At 56.1% G+C, this 15,880-nt stretch overlaps 1 protein-coding gene across 2 annotated transcripts in view; it reads left to right on the top strand.

The window, feature by feature from the left end:
* LOC101933034 (LIM homeobox transcription factor 1-alpha-like) overlaps positions 1-15,496 on the top strand; it is a 65,228-nt gene extending 49,732 nt beyond the window's left edge. For both annotated transcript variants that reach the window (XM_042843691.2, XM_024112048.3), the window contains exons 4-9: positions 3,165-3,397; positions 4,023-4,180; positions 5,154-5,231; positions 5,667-5,796; positions 6,989-7,147; positions 12,837-15,496. In XM_042843691.2, coding sequence (XP_042699625.1) covers positions 3,165-3,397; positions 4,023-4,180; positions 5,154-5,231; positions 5,667-5,796; positions 6,989-7,147; positions 12,837-12,991 — 913 coding nt within the window. In that variant the 3' untranslated portion in view covers positions 12,992-15,496. The remainder of the gene's footprint in view (positions 1-3,164; positions 3,398-4,022; positions 4,181-5,153; positions 5,232-5,666; positions 5,797-6,988; positions 7,148-12,836) is intronic.
* Positions 15,497-15,880: the final 384 nt, after the last annotated feature.

The raw sequence follows: 15,880 nt of genomic DNA, 5'->3' as shown, positions 1-15,880 counted from the left end.
ATCTCTCACAGCTTTCACATTTAAAACCAGTGCACGCATACAAACACGTGCATTTGCACACTCAGGACATTCACCTGACCTTGTGCTTATCTCTACCATACCCTGTCCCGTGCAGGATCAAGCCCAAAGCAAGTTTTATGTCGGGAAGTTTCTCTTTCCCTGGCCCTCCCAAGCAATACTCAACGATTAGCCTGCAGAACTCATTGCCACGGCATATCATTGAGGTCAAAGGCATGGACGGAATAAGGATTAAAAAATAGCTTAGATATTTCTCTGGATAATGGAAATTTCCATAACTGTCATGGTAAGTATTTAAGGATTTGTACAAGAACTAAACCCTCTTTCAGGGCAGGATCCCCGCTTCGGACTAATGAGAGTCAGGAGGGAGCGCTATCCTGCAGAGTGGCTTGTATTCCTAATAATTCCTGAATTCCTAATATTTCAATTGTTATGCCTGTAGCCCTAGCCACATGCTGGACCCAGCCCTCACCTTCTAAAAGCCTGCCTGTCTGGATGCACAAGACTGGTGGGGTTGGGGGATGTTACAGGAGTGTGACTGGACCTGCTGCTCCTGGGAAGAGCGAGCTGAGACTAAACATGATCCGTGGGACCAGTCTTGCTAAAGACCCAAGAATCTTCATGTCATGGAGATTTGGTCTCAAGTGTGGCACATACAAAAATAAATCCCATGCCTAGGAGGGAAATTCTGCGAACCAAGGAGACAGTGGAGAGCCTTTGCATTTAATAGTTAGGGTAGTTTGCATTGAGATCTAATTCCAGACGAGAGGATGGGGACGTTCAGTGACGCATGCTCTGCCTTTTTACCGTTACCACAGCCAGTACTAGAGCACTCCTCAGCAAACAAAGGCATAACAAGATCCAGTGGCTGGGCTCTGCCACTAGACAAAAGCAAACTGGAAATAAGTAATTAGCTAGTAATTAGCCATTGGAACAGTGTCCAAAGGGATGTGGTGGATTCTCTATCACTTGGAGTCTATAAATGGAGACTGGGTGTCTTTCTAAGAGAGGTGCTCTAACCTAACCACAGACCATTGCAGGACGCCCTGGGTGAAATTGTCTGGCCCGTGCCTATGCAGGACGTCAGACTACATCAACAATAAGGTCCCTTCTGGGCTTAAATTCTAGGACCATAAATAACTTGCTACTCGGTAATAAGTCACATGCTTGTAACTGATCACAGATCACAGTTAACACGGAAGGGTTTACTTTGTCTTTTCACCTCCACCTGCCACACGGGGTGCTGGTGTCAGAGAGGAACAGATCTGGATGCAGCCCACCTCTGGGACTGTGCATGGAGCACGCATCCCACCTGCTCCTTTGGGGCAGTGTGTGGGTGTGGGTTTGGTTTTTAAACACGTGACTCAGTGGCAGCTTTTTTCTTTATACTGAACTTCTATTTAGGATGACCAGATAGCAAGTGTGAAAAATCGGGACGGGGGTGGGGGGTAATAGGAGCCCATATAAAAAAAAGGCCCAAATATTGGGACTGTCCCTATAAAATCGGGACATCTGGTCACCCTACTTCTATTTCAAACTCAGTTTTTTAAAGTAAAACATGAATCACAAAAAGACCGGGGGGCGGGGGGAGAATGCAGAGAGATGGAGAGGAACACAGACAGAGAAGGAGATAGAGCAAGAAATCCCACGTGGCTCCAGCTGGAATGTCCCAGCCACTTCATGCGAAGGCCATCGCGCAGCACAGCTCCATGGTGGTATTTGGAAGGGATGAGCTCTCCCCTGTAATCCTCTCCATCCCGCTCCGCAGAGTTTGCCAGGAGGATTAACCCAGTCTTGTTCTCAATCCCAGTTTATGAGTTCCCTGCTGGTGGGGAAGATCCTGTGTGTTTAAACAACAGCCTAATTAATCCCCATTTTATTACTTTCTCTTGTCAAGTGGCTAAATAGAAGCTGTCAGCCGGCAGCCACCGTGCTCACATTTGTTTAGATCCCAAATTACTTCATCAGAACCATCTGCTCTGAACACCGGGCACTCAGCGATTGTTTATTTCTCTCTCAGGATGCCGCAAGGGGCACAAACAGCCTCCTCCGGGGCTCCCCGTGCCGGATCGGTACAGTCCCCGGGGACTAAGTTATTAAAATGAGTTTAGGGGTCTCGAAGGAAGCCCTACCTGCTGAGACCACACTAACAGACTGAGCCGGGCAGCATGGTCCCTGGGGGCTTCTCAGGCTGCATTCACTGACTCCACTGGCCTGAATAGAGTGAGATGTATCGGCCCTGAATGAGCCTCCAGCAAAGTTCATTCAAGAGCAGAAGAGGCACTCGGGACAGCCACACCCAGGAGGGCAGCGTGGGCGCTGACTCCACGGGGGTTGAAAGGCTGGGCAGGCTGTGTTCCTTGCAGAGCTGGCTGGGGAAGTCAGGGGTAGCATGGGCCAGTAGCAGTGGACCTAGCCCAGAGAAACCACTACCCATCTAGGGGTTATTTATGATACCTGTAGGGCCGAACCCTTAGCAAAGGTCAGTGGGCACAGCTCCTTTGACTCCACCAACGGCCTTTTATACACGCTGATGACCTGGCCCCTGGTTTCCATATTCCACTTTGTGGTGCTGCCCTGGGCCCTTTCCCACGCCCCGACCTCTCCCCCTCCCCAGGTCACTGAGCTGGTAACCCAAACTCACTTGCTCTCTGTCATCCTGTTCAGAACAGCCGGACTCGCTTGGGAGCACCTGGCAGGCCAAGCCCGACCCTGCCTCAGTGGCCTTGGGCCTGTGTCAGCCCCCAGAGCACCCGGTGCTGCTGTTTTTCTGTCCTCCCCGCCGCATGGGAGAACTGGAGCCTTTCCCAGCTGCTGTGGAGCCCCCGGACTGGTGGGACTCCTGACGCCTCGTACATCTGCTCTACCCGCTCCAGTTATCAATGCAGGCATGTGCACCATGGCATCACAGCGCCTGTCCATATCTAGAGGAGAACAACCTTCACCCTGAGCCACTGCTCCAACTAGTTAAGCCCCAGTCATAACCGGGACCCCCTTAAACCACTCCTGTATCTAGGTGTTATCCCTATCAACCCAATACTTCCCATAGCTCCAATACCCCTTTGATTCCCTCCTAGCCCCACTGCCCCCTTAGCCCTAACCCCTAGGCCCTGTCTGACTGCTTTGTTCCCTCCCTGGCCACACAGGCTCTTCCAGACCAAGTGCAGCAGCTGCCTGAAGGCGATTGCCCCGTCTGAATTCATCATGCGGGTGCTGGAGAACGTCTACCACGTCCACTGCTTCTTCTGTTGCGAGTGCGAGCGGCGTCTGCAGCGTGGGGACGAGTTTGTGCTCAAGGAGGGGCAGCTGCTGTGCCGCAGCGACTATGAAAAGGAGAAGGAGATGCTGAGCGCCATCAGCCCTGCGCCCACTGAGTCTGGTGAGGGGCCACAGGAGGCCTACATCCTCGGGGCCAATGGGGAAGGAGGGGATGGGGCGAGTGGACCCCCCTCATAGGGCTGGGAATGAGGAGGTCAGGGGGCCAGCCCCCTCAGCCCTGGGGTTCACGGCACGGCTAATGTAGGGTGTTGCAGGGATACTGCCTGGTCCCCTGGGGACAGGGCTGTAAGATTGGGAGATGTGGGATGCCCATGAAGGGGTCCAGTCTGTGTCCTCTGAAGCACCTGTCCCCTGACCACTGTCTGAGCCAGGTCCTTGGACTAGACCGATGGTCCCTTGGTCTGATCCAGAGCGGCAGGGAGGGAGTGAATGGCGGGACACTGGTGGTCTGATCTGAAGGGTCGGGGTGGATGGATACTGGGCTAGAAAGGCCCATTGGTTTGATCTGGGGTGGCCAGTGGGGAATAATACTGGGCTAGATGGGCCTCTCTGGTCCTATGCACCGTGTCTCAGGACAGGAGCCCTGTGGGCCTGGCCCTTGCTGAGGACGTAAGGGACCAAAGCCCTGAAAGGGGAGGAAATTTCCTGGCTTCGCTGCTACAGCAGCTGAGCCAGAGAGGCCCCGGCCTGCCAGTGGCAGTAACAGCGAACGGTTCCCCTTCCAGTGAAAAGCGAGGATGAGGATGGCAGCCACTCCCACAGCAGAGGCAGCGAGGAAGGCAAGGACCACAAGCGCTCCAAGCGCCCACGCACCATCCTCACCACTCAGCAGCGACGGGCTTTCAAGGCCTCCTTTGAGGTTTCCTCCAAACCCTGCAGAAAGGTAGAGTGCAGGAGGGAGCTTCCTCACTGCCTGGGCCAGAGTCCCCACCCGGCTCTGATGGCCATAAACCCCCCTGTAGTCCTATGGCCTCAGAGCCCAGAGTCCTGCCTCCACGCTCCCAGCTGGGCTGCAAAGCAAGCGCTTCCAGAACACACCCCAGGGGAGCAGGGAGAGACCAGGTTCCCTTCTGACCGTGCGTCCGGCCCAGCGGCAGCATGGCGCATATACCGGGGCTACATGCCAGCTGTCTCTCTGCACTGCAGCCTTCAGCCTCAGCACAGCTTGGCAGCCAGCTTGTTTTCATTTCAGTGCAGATGGTTAGAGAGGAGATGCACACGCTGGGCCAGATGTTCACTGCCTTGCATCTTGTGCTGGCATTTACGCCAGGGCAAAGTGGGTGCCTTCTGATCTGGGAGCGATTCACACCCACTTTCCACTGGGGTGAATGATGGCACGAGGTGAATTAGGCCCACTCTGAGCCATTTCATAGACAGCAGCTTCCGTTGTTCTCTTTCTCCTCTAGATAGTGTCAGGTGTTTATAGTACTGTGCAGATGAATAGAAAGACAAGTTGCCTACCTTGGGGGGTTCACAATGTAAATTCAGAGTAATGACAGAAGTGATGTGGTAAACAGGAGCTAGGGAGTGAGAGATTCCTCCTTTTAGATACTTTTCTGTGCCAGTCATTTTCTAAACTCTTCAGAAGGGACAGCTTCTCGGAGGAACTTACAATCCTAGGACAGACAAAAACACAGAAGTTAGGAGTACAAGTCAGCCTGACTCATTGTAGGCAGCAGGGTAGATTTGCAGCCGGTGTGAGTTTCTAGGAAGGATCTGGAAAGGGCAGGGGGCTGTCAGGTACACTGCACAAGGTTAGGTAGGGACACTGTTCTAACCATCAGCTGGGTTGATCATTTTCCAATATAACAAAGCTCTAACTCACCTTTTCCGACTCCTCTCCCCTCTGCGGGTAGGTGAGAGAGACCCTCGCAGCTGAGACAGGCCTGACGGTCCGGGTGGTGCAGGTCTGGTTCCAGAATCAAAGAGCCAAGGTGAGTGACTGCTTCTCTCATCGGAACCAAGCTTGGTGGCCTGGATTCTCAATTGCACTGAGGCCCTTTGCACCGTTCTGGCAGTCTAACAGGGCAGAAACTGCTCTCTGAGAATCCCCCCTACACAGGGGGCCTCCCCAACTGGTGTGGAGCTGGTGATAAGGCCCTGCTCCCAGACTGCGGCACATAGGGGTGGATTGAGGCCATGGCTGGTGTGCACTTTGCTCTGATATTCTGTGCTTCCCAGGGCCTATTAGGGCAACATGAAACCCTAGTGAGGCTCTCTGCGCTTCAGGACCAGCGTCTGTGTGATATCTGCACTGCTCCTTCACTAGGGAGGGGAAAGGCAGCTGCCCAGCGGGGAGTTAACTGCAGCACATTACCCCAGCCAGACCCTTCATGCAAACTTAGGGCCTTGCTTGCTTCTCCTGGCAGATGAAGAAGATCGCTCGCAGGCAGCAGCAGCAGCAGCAACAGCAGGAGCAGGAGCAGCTGGGCAACCCGCGTTTGGGGACCGGCCGTGGAACTGGCCGCAGCAGCAGACAGAGCAATGATGACAGTGAAGGTGAGGCGTGGCAGAGCCTTGGGATCAGCTCCCTGCAACAGCACAGGGGGAGGCAATCTGGGACTGAGGGGGCTCGGCTGAGCTGTGCTGAAAGAGCAGGGGCGCTGCAAGGCAGGACTGAGATACGCTGGCACAGCTGAGGGGAGAGGAAGTAAAGGGAAAAGTCTAGATTAGCTCCTGGCAGACGGTCGGGGGGAAAACTGGTGTAATGCATAAAGCACAGGACTGGGACTTGGAATTCCAAAGTTTCAGTCCCTGCTCTACTAGCATCCCTTGGAGACCTGGGGCAAGGCACTTCCCCGCTCTCTGCCTCATAATCTGTACAATTAGGATAAACCTAGTTCATAGGGTGTCACGAGGATTTATAAATCTCTTTTAGTCCTCGGATGTAAGGAAGGAGCTGGAGGAGAGTGAAAATTATCATTATTAAGTGTGACTTTTGAATGCTTCAGTACCTCTGATGTCAGTTGTTTCTAACTACGCAACAGGAGCTCAGTTCTTTTACCAACTGGTGAATTCGGATTCTCTTCCGTTTAGCTTTTAAATAACAAAACCAATTTTTAATTTATGGACATTTGATCTTTTACTCCAGGATGAAGGGTCCCATGTTCCCATCCTAACAGCCCCTTCTCTTCTCAGCACCTTAATGATAGTGAAAAGAATCCAACAGAGGTAGACGCAATCACTTGACAATATGGACCCGTCGTAAAAATCTTGTCACAAGCAGTTTAGCCACACTCTGATGGCAGGACAAGATTTCCAGAAGTGACCTGTGATTTTGGATGTTCATCTTGAGATACCTAAAAAGGGCCCAATTTCCGGAGGGCAGGAACTCAGCCCTTTCCGGGTTTCTTTCACGTGTCTCAAGTTGGGCACCCAGAATTCACTAGTCACTTCTGAAAATCTTTGGCTTTGGTTCCACAGGTGTAAATCCAGAATAAATCCATGGATTTCAGTGGAGTCACTTTCAATTTACGCCAAAGTAACCGAACACAGAATCTGGCCCAAAGTAACAGTCTTTTATTGCGTGTTTGTGCAGAGCCCCATGTAATCTGCAGGGCCCGTTACAATGGAGCCTGATCCTGACAGAGGCCTGTGGGCGTTACTGCAGTATAACACATCATAACATATCACCAGGATGGATTTTACTCTGTACCCACTGCTTCCATCTGTTCCATTGATTCCACATTAGATGGAGCAAGTGTTCACGGACTAGATGGGCTCATGGTCCCCTATCCCAGGATTCCCCAGCAGCAGCTGCTGCCGCTGGATCAGAACAGCTACAGCACAGACTTGTACCGACAAGGGCTCACGCCGCCCCAGCTGCCGGGAGACCATCTGCATCCCTACGGTAAGCGGGTGGCGAGGAGGCGGATGTGATTCAGTGCCAGAGCTAAGCTCAAACCGCAGCCCGGAGTGGTCAGACCCAGTCCCACTGTTATGACTGTTTGTCACATGCCCACCACAACCAGCGCAGAAAGAGACACCAGGCAGGACATGGCAGCTGTAGAGATGACGGAGTATTTAAGGAGTAATTTGTGTCTCATGCCTCTTTGGTTCAAAGCTGAGAAGGTGCCCATGAAGGAGGGAACCCCCCCAACTCCATTCTTCACCTACCAGATTGTGGGGAGCTCAGGGCTTCTGCCCTGCGGCAGGGTGGTGGGGCTAGGGCCTTCTGCCAGAGACGGCTGGTGCCTGCTGGGGGTGGGGACGACAATTTAAAGGTATGCAAATCCTGGAAAAAATTGGGGGGAGGGCAAGTGATCCCATGTGTCCCCCTCATGCATCACCTCTGGCTTCTGCTCAGCGGGGAGGGGGCGACTCAGGGCTTCAGCCCCACGGGAGGCATCTGCTGGGGCTTCAGCCCTGCAGGGCACATGTGCCAGGGCTCAGGGCTTCAGCAGGAGTGGGGCTTGAAACCCCAAGCTCAGTCAGGGGCCTCCCGCGGGGCTGAAGTTCCAAGATCCCCCTCCCTGCAGGGCTCAAACCCCACAACCCCTCCATCCCCGCAGAGCTGAAGCCTCGAGCCCAGTCCAGTGCCTCCTGCAGGGTTGAAGCCCTGAACCCCGGCAGACATGTCCTGTAGGATGGCAGGGTGTCGGGACCCTGGTGGCTCTGGTCAACACTACTGACTGGGCTGTTAAAAATCTGGTTGGTGGGGCTGGCAGGCTCCCTACCTGGGTCCGCACAGCTCCCGGAAGCAGCCAGCATGTCCCTCTGGCTCCAGCCAGGGGGGCTCCGCTTGCTGCCCCCGCCCCATGCACCGGCTCCACAGCTCCAATTGGCCAGGAACCACCTCCAGTAGGAGCTGTGGGGGGCAGCGCCTGCGCATGGAGGCAGCACAGAGCCGCCTGGCTGCCCCTATGCCTAGGAGCCAAGGGACATGGCTGCATCCTGGGAGCCACCTGAGGTAAGTGCTGCCCGCACCCTCTCCCGCATCCCAACCCCCAGCCCTGAGCCCCCCTGCCACACCCAAACTCCCTCCCGGAGCCTGCACCCCCTGCCCCATTCCTGAGCCCCCCCACACACCCAAACTCCCTCCCAGAGCCTGCACCCCCTGCCCCAGTCCTGAGCCCCCCTGCCACACCCAAACTCCCTCCCGGAGCCTGCACCCCCTGCCCCAGTCCTGAGCCCCCCCTGCCACACCCAAACTCCCTCCTGGAGCCTGCACCCCCTGCCCCATTCCTGAGCCCCCACACACACCCAAACTCCCTCCCGGAGCCTGCACCCCCTGTCCCAGCCCTGAGCCCCCCTGCCACACCCAAACTCCCTCCCGGAGCCTGCACCCCCTGCCCCAGTCCTGAACCCCCCCCACACCCAAACTCCCTCCCGGAGCCTGCACCCCCTGCCCCAGTCCTGAGCCCCCCTGCCACACCCAAACTCCCTCCTGGAGCCTGCACCCCCTGCCCCAGCCCTGAGCCCCCCCACACCCAAACTCCCTCCCGGAGCCTGCACCCCCTACCCCAGTCCTGAGCCCCCCCACACCCAAACTCCCTCCCGGAGCCTGCACCCCCTGCCCCAGTCCTGAGCCCCCCCACACCCAAACTCCCTCCCGGAGCCTGCACCCCCTGCCCCAGTCCTGAACCTCCCTGCCACACCCAAACTCCCTCCCGGAGCCTGCACCCCCTGCCCCAGTCCTGAGCCCCCACACACACCCAAACTCCCTCCCGGAGCCTGCACCCCCTGCCCCAGCCCTGAGCCCCCCCACACCCAAACTCCCTCCCGGAGCCTGCACCCCTGCCCCAGTCCTGAGCCCCCCCACACCCAAACTCCCTCCCGGAGCCTGCACCCCCTGCCCCAGTCCTGAAACCCCCCCACATCAAACTCCCTCCCGGAGCCTGCACCCCCTGCCCCAGCCCTGAGCCCCCCCACACCCAAACTCCCTCCCGGAGCCTGCACCCCATACCCCAGTCCTGAACCCCCCCACACCCAAACTCCCTCCCGGAGCCTGCACCCCCTGCCCCATTCCTGAGCCCCCACACACACCCAAACTCCCTCCCGGAGCCTGCACCCCCTGCCCCAGTCCTGAGCCCCCCCACACCCAAACTCCCTCCCGGAGCCTGCACCCCCTGCCCCAGTCCTGAGCCCCCCCCCACCCAAACTCCCTCCCGGAGCCTGCACCCCCTGCCCCAGTCCTGAGCCCCCCCACACCCAAACTCCCTCCTGGAGCCTGCACCCCCTGCCCCAGCCCTGAGCCCCCCCACACCCAAACTCCCTCCCGGAGCCTGCACCCCCTGCCCCAGTCCTGAACCCCCCCACACCCAAACTCCCTCCCGGAGCCTGCACCCCCTGCCCCATTCCTGAGCCCCCACACACACCCAAACTCCCTCCTGGAGCCTGCACCCCCTGCCCCAGCCCTGAGCCCCCCCACACCCAAACTCCCTCCCGGAGCCTGCACCCCCTGCCCCAGTCCTGAGCCCCCCCCACACCCAAACTCCCTCCCGGAGCCTGCATCCCACACCCCCTTCTGCACCCCAGCCCTGAGCCCCCCCCACACCCAAACTCCCTCCCGGAGCCTGCACCCCCTGCCCCAGTCCTGAGCCCCCCCACACCCAAACTCCCTCCCGGAGCCTGCACCCCCTGCCCCAGTCCTGAGCCCCCCCACACCCAAACTCCCTCCCGGAGCCTGCACCCCCTGCCCCAGTCCTGAACCTCCCTGCCACACCCAAACTCCCTCCCGGAGCCTGCACCCCCTGCCCCAGTCCTGAGCCCCCCCACACACCCAAACTCCCTCCCGGAGCCTGCACCCCCTGCCCCAGCCCTGAGCCCCCCCACACCCAAACTCCCTCCCGGAGCCTGCACCCCTGCCCCAGTCCTGAGCCCCCCCACACCCAAACTCCCTCCCGGAGCCTGCACCCCCTGCCCCAGTCCTGAAACCCCCCCACATCAAACTCCCTCCCGGAGCCTGCACCCCCTGCCCCAGCCCTGAGCCCCCCCACACCCAAACTCCCTCCCGGAGCCTGCACCCCATACCCCAGTCCTGAACCCCCCCACACCCAAACTCCCTCCCAGAGCCTGCACCCCCTGCCCCATTCCTGAGCCCCCACACACACCCAAACTCCCTCCCGGAGCCTGCACCCCCTGCCCCAGTCCTGAGCCCCCCCACACCCAAACTCCCTCCCGGAGCCTGCACCCCCTGCCCCAGTCCTGAGCCCCCCCCCACCCAAACTCCCTCCCGGAGCCTGCACCCCCTGCCCCAGTCCTGAGCCCCCCCACACCCAAACTCCCTCCTGGAGCCTGCACCCCCTGCCCCAGCCCTGAGCCCCCCCCCACCCAAACTCCCTCCCGGAGCCTGCACCCCCTGCCCCAGTCCTGAACCCCCCCACACCCAAACTCCCTCCCGGAGCCTGCACCCCCTGCCCCATTCCTGAGCCCCCACACACACCCAAACTCCCTCCTGGAGCCTGCACCCCCTGCCCCAGCCCTGAGCCCCCCCACACCCAAACTCCCTCCCGGAGCCTGCACCCCCTGCCCCAGTCCTGAGCCCCCCCCCACACCCAAACTCCCTCCCGGAGCCTGCATCCCACACCCCCTTCTGCACCCCAGCCCTGAGCCCCCCCCACACACCCAAACTCCCTCCCGGAGCCTGCACCCCACACCCCCTTCCGCACCCCAGTCCTGAGCCCCCCCACACCATAGCTCCCTCCTGGAGCCTGCACCCCACATCCCAACCCCCTGCCCCAGTCTTGAGCCCCCTCCCACACTCAAACTCTGTCCCAGAGCCTGCCCTCTGCACTCCCTCCCGCAACCCTGCCCCAGCCCTCAGTCCCCTTCCCACACCCAAACTCCCTCCCAGAGCCCCCACCCCACAGCCCGGAGCCCCCTCCCTCACCCTGAACCCCTCATTTCTGGCCCCACCCTGGAGCCCGCAACCCCAGCCGGGACCCTCACCCCCTCCTGCACCCCAACCCCCTGCCCAGGGCCGGCTCCAGGGTTTTGGCCGCCCCAAGCAGCCAAAACAAAAAAAAAAAGCCACGATCGCGATCTGCGGCGGCAATTCGGTGGGAGGTCCTTCGCTCTGAGCAGGAGTGAGGGACCGTCCGCCGAATTGCCGCTGAATACCTGGACGTGCCGCCCCTCTCCGGAGCGGCCGTCCCAAGCACCTGCTTGACAAGCTGGTGCCTGGAGCCAGCCCTGCCCCTGCCCCAGCCTGGTAAAAATGAGTGAGTGAGTAAGGGTGGGGGAGAGCGAGTGACGGGGTGGGGGGATGGAGTGAGCAGGGGGTGAGGCCTCAGAGAAGGGACAGGTCAGGGTGGGGGTGGAGCCTTGGAGAAGGGGCGGTCAGGGGCGGGGCCTTGGAGAAGGGGCGGGGCAGGAGTGGGGCCTCGGAGAAGGGGCGGTTAGGGGCGGGGCCTTGGAGAAGGGGCGGGGCAGGAGTGGGGCACAGGTGTTCGGTTTTGTGGGATTAGAAAGTTGGCCACCCTAGTGCCCCGGCCCTTGAACTTCTGAAAACTGTCCTATGTGGCTCGGAGGGTCAGTAATTTTGGCCACCCCGGGACATAGGGTGACATTCATGGCCAGCACAAGTCCTAGCTCACTGCCTGCCAACCCCTCCCCCTTGGGCAGTGCACATCACAAGACTTAGACACCATTCAAGTGCAACTTACATCCTAATTTGAAGATTTAAGCAGGACTTAAAGAGTGCGTAGGTATGGGGCCCTGCCCATGGGTGAGGGGCTGGGGTAGTGGGGGCACAAGCGAGGCCTTGCCCAGAGGTGAGGAGTCACACGGGGGCTAGACTTCATGTTGGACTCTGCCCAGGGGTAAATTTCACCCAATGTGAAGAATTGCCCTGTTTTTATCGTCCCCTTTTTTCTGTGCTGAGTCAGGCAGAGGTGATACAGGAGCCCCTGGTGGGATGTGCTCATGTCTTTCTCCAGTGGTGCAAATAGATTTTAACTTTTACCGGTACGGTACCGACCCCCCGACCCTGGCCCCCCTCACAAAAAATGTTCCATGACTAGAGTCCTGCATGGATACAAATTTATACCTGCGGATGTGGCTATCTGTGGATAGAAATCAGTATCCGCTGAACCACAGGGCTCTCCTGGGAACTGCAGAGGCGAAAGGAACAGAATGTGGGGCTGCCGCTCCCCGGAGCCAGCGCCCCATGCCGGCACTCCTCCAGCCCAGCTGTACCACCCCCAGCCCACCCTCAGCCCTTCCACGCAACCGCGTCTCCTGTCTGGGGTCTGTACAGCCCCTCTGGAGGACAGGGCTGGGGGTGGTACAGCCACACCGGAGGAGCTGCCGGCGCGGGCCACTGGCTCCTGGGAGCGGCGGCCCCACATTCTGCTCCTTTCGCCACTGAGGTTCCCAGGAGAGCCCTGCGGTTCAGCGAATACAGATTTCTATCCACAGATATCCACATCCGAGGAGAAATATTTGTATCCACGCAGGGCTCTACAATTCATTCTTGACAATGTGTCTTTCCGGTACGGTGTACTGGCAATAAATGTCTTAAGGGTACAGCGTACCTGTCCGTACCGGCTTACTTGTACCATTGTCTTTCTCTCACTTTCCTTTTCTTCCTCCCCTAGACTCGGAAGGCGTTTTCCATGACATGGACAGCGACAGCATCAGCCACTTGGGAGACTGCCTGCTGTCAACAGCCGAAGCCAACCTCCTCCAAGCCCGAGTGGGTAACCCCATTGACCGACTCTACTCAATGCAGAGCTCCTACTTCACCTCCTGACCGTGGAAAAGGTCCTGGTCCTTTTGTGAGTGTCTTGGACAGACGTTGTTCTGAATTCAGAATGAGGAGTGGGAAGGAGAAACAGCCCTTCAGAGAAACTCTTTGAACCCTGCACAATGGAAGAGGCAGCTAGGTTTGCCAAGCACATAAGCACTAATTCATGAGGACCTTCCACAGCCCAGAGGACTCAACTGCGTTGCCTCTCCCCTCCTTTTCTCTAGCCACAAGTAGATGGGTGACATGATGTTGTTTAGCTGTAACTGTAGCGGTTTGTCCAGTGTTTATGCTTTAGAGCATTACATTCTTCAAACGAGACTGGCCAAGTTGCCCAGAGTCAGGCTTGGAAGCAGCATCTCCTCTGTCGGCTGCATTTATTTAAACCTTGGTGCAGCTGATCCATTTGTGGTGCCATTGTGCCCCGCTGCGAGGGATTTCACCAGCCTGCCCCCTCCTGGGCCTGCCTCATGGGACAACATTAATTTTCCTTGGGGAAGGCCAGTGACTGAGGATGCCTCTATTTGATACTACTGCCATTTTGGAGTCTGCCTTCAAGGGGGGTGATTTAGACTTTTTAATGGCTGACACCATGGAGAAATGCAAGACAGGTTGGTCCCTGAGGGAAACGGCTTTGCTTGGGGACAGTATTCACCTTCAGGAACAAAAGATTATTTGGTCTCTATTATGATGCGAGGAAGCCAAGGGACATGTCCCTGAAGAGCGTAACACATCTAGAGAGGCGTATCTGCCTCTCCCGACAGCCTCTGTGCCCCTCCCTTTAAAAGGAGGCTCACTCCATCCATTCAAAGTAGAATGAAGACCTCATTCTCACAGCTGTAACGCTGCAGATGCTGTCTGCACTGGCTGCTGTTTGTTTCTTTTAAAACTAGTGGTGTGAACAGATCTTATTTAAAAATGTTCTTACCAGAAACCCCTCCCTACATGTTTCCATCTCGAGTGGGATTTCTCCCCCTAACCATTTACCCAGTTCACTGGGACCGTCCACCGTTTTGCTTCCCTCAAATACACGAGAAGAGGAAAGGGTTGAATTGTGTTATCTTGGAATGTGCCCTGTGCCAAGTCACTTCCACTCCAACAGCCTGAGTTTGTTCTTGACTTTGAAGGCAACAGGTAGGATGCCCAGAGTCTGCTGAGAGACCGCACTCTTTCTTTGGATGGGGAGGAGCAACACTTCTTCTCCAAGCATGAAGCTATTACAAGCTCTCAATGTTAGGGTTAGAGATTAGCAGGCAGATTTGGGGTTATAGCACAGAAGATTTATAAAAGATGCCACAGACAGCAGCAGGAGAGAGTGAGTGGAAGTTTAAATCAGATATTTAAGAAGAAAATTCTTTACTCGCTCACCCAGTATTTTATGTTTCAGATGCTGTATGGACAGTTGGCACCCCCAGAAATGGCAAATGGTTCCCTGTGAGCCCCCTTTTGTGCAGGCTGGTGGAAGGCGTAAGAGCCTCCAGAATTTGCCTTCCCTCAGTTATTCAAACACTCACTGAGGAGAGGACATCTCCAATGGAAAATAACAACTTGGCACGAGCAGGATGTTTAAACCCTGATTCCTAGAGTTGCAAATCCAGCAATTAGGTTTGTGTGGCAGCTATCAGAGAACCTGGCTCACTGATGTTTCTGTACATAGTGTTGATTTTGGTTCTAAGCTCCCCCGCCTTATCAATCTGGTTTCAAAGTTATGCAAACCCTTCTCAAATGGAGAGGAAGAAAAGGCTAATAGTGATCATTGCTGTATTTCTGTGGGAGCCATTTGTGAACATTAATAATCATGAACTGTAGGAGCACAGGAGACCCATTCCCCATATGCGTTGCCATCTGTCCCGAGTTCCCCATCGAGTCACGGGAGCTCAGATTGTGGTGCATAACTGAACCACAATCTTCATAAAGCTCATACCATCATTGCTTCCCCCATTAATACAGTTGTGTAAATGTGCCATTCACCCACGGGCAGTCCCTTGCCTCTTTGTTTACAAAACGATACTTTTTATCTGGATTCTCCTACGGTCATCAGTATTGGATGATTTTTGCCTTCCAGGCAGTTGTGTAAATAGTTTACAGATATTTTGATGTTTCGTTTAAGGGAAATGTCCTCTCCCAGGGAACTGGCAATTTGTGAGTTACCTCCATCCCACAGGCGAGTTCTGTGGAAGCAGATTTTCCCTGCTCCTTCCAGCCTGAGTTGCTGCACTCGGTCCATTCCCACCTCTGTTGTGTGTCTGTCCGCCCATAAGAAATGAGACTGAAAACTCCCAGCGCTGTTTCTTTCTTTCTTTCGGTGGCTTTTGCACTAGAAATGGTCTCAGTTAGATTAAATTTTAAGAAAATGTTTCAGTGAACCATGTGCAAATTGATATGTTTCCTCCAAGTGCTGGAGGCAGCTTCACCCCTGAAATCCTACCCTTGCTCCCGTTGTGATCCAGTGCTGTAATGTGCCAGTGTTTTTGCATGTACATTTGGAAATAAAAAGAACTTAAAGCTGAAGTCTAAAGTTTGCCTAAGCACAAACAGACAAATTGTTTGTACCTTCACTCTGCTTAGATTAGATCTAAGTAGGCCTGTCCATCTAGCTACTTGCTGTGCAATCCCATGGGGATTTGGCCTGAGGTCTTCAGGGAGACATTTAATCAGAACCTCATCTTTCCCTGGGGTCAGACATCCTGGAGCAAGAAGTGAGGAACTAGTGCTAACAGCTGTTCTTACTTTGATAGAGAACCAGCAAATACAACACCAAGAGTCAGTTACAGTTAGCTGCAAGAGAAACTGAATTCCCCATAGGAACAAATAAGACACTGATAAATGATGTGAAGAACTATCCTAGGTGCTGGACCACTAGTGCAAGGGAGTCTAAAAAGATGACAGTGACCT

This window comes from Chrysemys picta, chromosome 22 (assembly GCF_011386835.1).
Source record: "Chrysemys picta bellii isolate R12L10 chromosome 22, ASM1138683v2, whole genome shotgun sequence".
In the NCBI taxonomy this organism is placed as follows: Eukaryota; Metazoa; Chordata; order Testudines; family Emydidae; genus Chrysemys; species Chrysemys picta.
This window is presented reverse-complemented; position numbering and strand designations above follow the sequence as displayed.